Source organism: Chelonoidis abingdonii, unplaced genomic scaffold, assembly GCF_003597395.2.
Source record: "Chelonoidis abingdonii isolate Lonesome George unplaced genomic scaffold, CheloAbing_2.0 scaffold0416, whole genome shotgun sequence".
Taxonomy (NCBI): Eukaryota; Metazoa; Chordata; order Testudines; family Testudinidae; genus Chelonoidis; species Chelonoidis abingdonii.
Genome location: NW_027424677.1, coordinates 1 through 1,785, shown reverse-complemented (window position 1 = coordinate 1,785; position 1,785 = coordinate 1). Strand labels below are relative to the sequence as shown.

At 60.0% G+C, this 1,785-nt stretch overlaps 1 protein-coding gene across 1 annotated transcript in view; it reads left to right on the top strand.

The window, feature by feature from the left end:
- The window catches only part of LOC116825565 (antigen peptide transporter 1-like), a 16,676-nt gene extending 15,097 nt beyond the window's left edge, over positions 1-1,579 (top strand). Inside the window, exons 9-10 of the mRNA XM_032781691.2 lie at positions 362-526; positions 969-1,579. Coding sequence (XP_032637582.1) covers positions 362-526; positions 969-1,211 — 408 coding nt within the window. The 3' untranslated portion in view covers positions 1,212-1,579. The remainder of the gene's footprint in view (positions 1-361; positions 527-968) is intronic.
- Positions 1,580-1,785: the final 206 nt, after the last annotated feature.

Below are 1,785 nucleotides of genomic sequence, written 5' to 3'. Positions count from 1 at the left end.
ACACCCCTCCCCCCAGCACCCCAGTTCCCCCTTGGGAACCCTATACCTCTCCCCCCATGCTCCCAACCGCCCTACCCCCAGGCTCCCCCTGTTGAGCCAGGTGCTATCCCCAAGGCCCTGCCCCAGTGGCTAAGACAGGTATCAGCTCTGATCCCACCCTGCCTTGGGACTTACCCTCCATCTGGGACCCCCTGACCCCCTGACCCCCATGCCCCTGAGACCACAAGATACCCCCTGATCCCTCCCCCTGCGACTTCATAACACCCCTGCCCTGGGGACTCGACGATTCCCTTCCCCACCCCTCTGAGACCCTGCTCTCCTGTGTTGTGGGTGGCAGAGAACCTGTGTTTCTGCTGCATAGTGTCATAACCTCAGCTCTCCGCCCCCAGATGTTGGGGAGATGGGGGGGCAGATCTCAGGGGGGCAGAGGCAGGGGGTGGCCATTGCCCGAGCCCTGCTCCGAAACCCCCGAGTGCTGATCTTGGATGATGCCACCAGTGCCCTGGACACGGAGAGTCAGCTGCAAGTGAGTGACACATCCCCACCCCTGATGTCTCCCTCCCCTCTTCATCTCAGCTCATAACTATCCATGCAGCTGTTCAAGAACCCAGTGCTAGGCTGGATTCCCGTTTCCACTTGGATGTCCTCCTAACTGCCCAGATCTAGCCAGTTCCCCTGACATTTCATGGGCCAAATCTCAGCCCAGGGTGGAATTTCTCTGCAAAGTTTGGGGTGACCCGAACGAGGCATCTGGGAGATACAGGAATCCAACAACGATCTGTTTCCACTTGGGGAAAGTTTTCCTCACTGGATTTAATCTGTTGGGTGTGACAGTAACTGATGCACTGGGCTGGATTATGGAGATTATCTAACGGAGTACTGCACACACCCTGCCCTGTACCACCCAGCCCACCTTGGGCAGCTCCCATACATGGGATGGTTCGTAACCCAGGCGTCTGCTGTTGCAGGTGGAGAAGGAGATTTATGAGGGTGTCCGGGCCGGGCGCTCGGTGCTGCTTATCGCCCATCGCCTGAGTGCTGTGGAGCGAGCCGACCGCATCCTGGTGCTGGAGGATGGGGAGATCCGGGAGCAGGGCACCCATTGGGAGCTGCTGGCGTGCCAGGGCAGCTACTGGCACCTGGTGCAGAAACAGCTCAATGGGGACGAGGAGGGCAGCTCCAGGGATAGCGTGGAGGTTGGGGGGCTCTGATGCTGTCATTGGGCAACCCTGGGGTGGGAGTAGTTCAGGGTGCCCTGGTGTGTGACCCCTTCCTCCGCAGGGTGAGAGGTTCTCAGACCCCCTGCCCCTGGCATGCGGCTGCTCCTTCCCCCAGGAGGAGTTTAAACTCTGCTGAGTTAGTTCCTGATTTAGTTGATGGCTCTGAGCAGGGGACGCAGAGCTGGTGCTGAGCATGGATTACAGGAGACCAGGCTTCAGCTGGGACTCCACCTCTCTGCAGCCTTCTGCTCCTGAGTGCAAGGTCACTCACACCCTGCTGGCCCGAGTAGGGACTGTCTGTGTGGGGAACGGGAAAGCAGGGGATGTCTGTAAGTGACGGACAGGTAGTCAGGCTATAACCCGACCCGGCGGGGGGGGGGGGGGGCACCTGGGCGGAGGGGAGGAGAACAAAGCATTCGGCCGGTGTGAGGAAAGGCAGGACAGTTGGGGTTTGGGGCTGTGGGGAGGAATTCAGGGGATCCTAGCTGGGATCCAAGCACCCTGAACCCCCAGAAGGACTCAGTGGAGGGGTCCTGACTGTGCCTGCAAGCTCTGCTGTAACCTG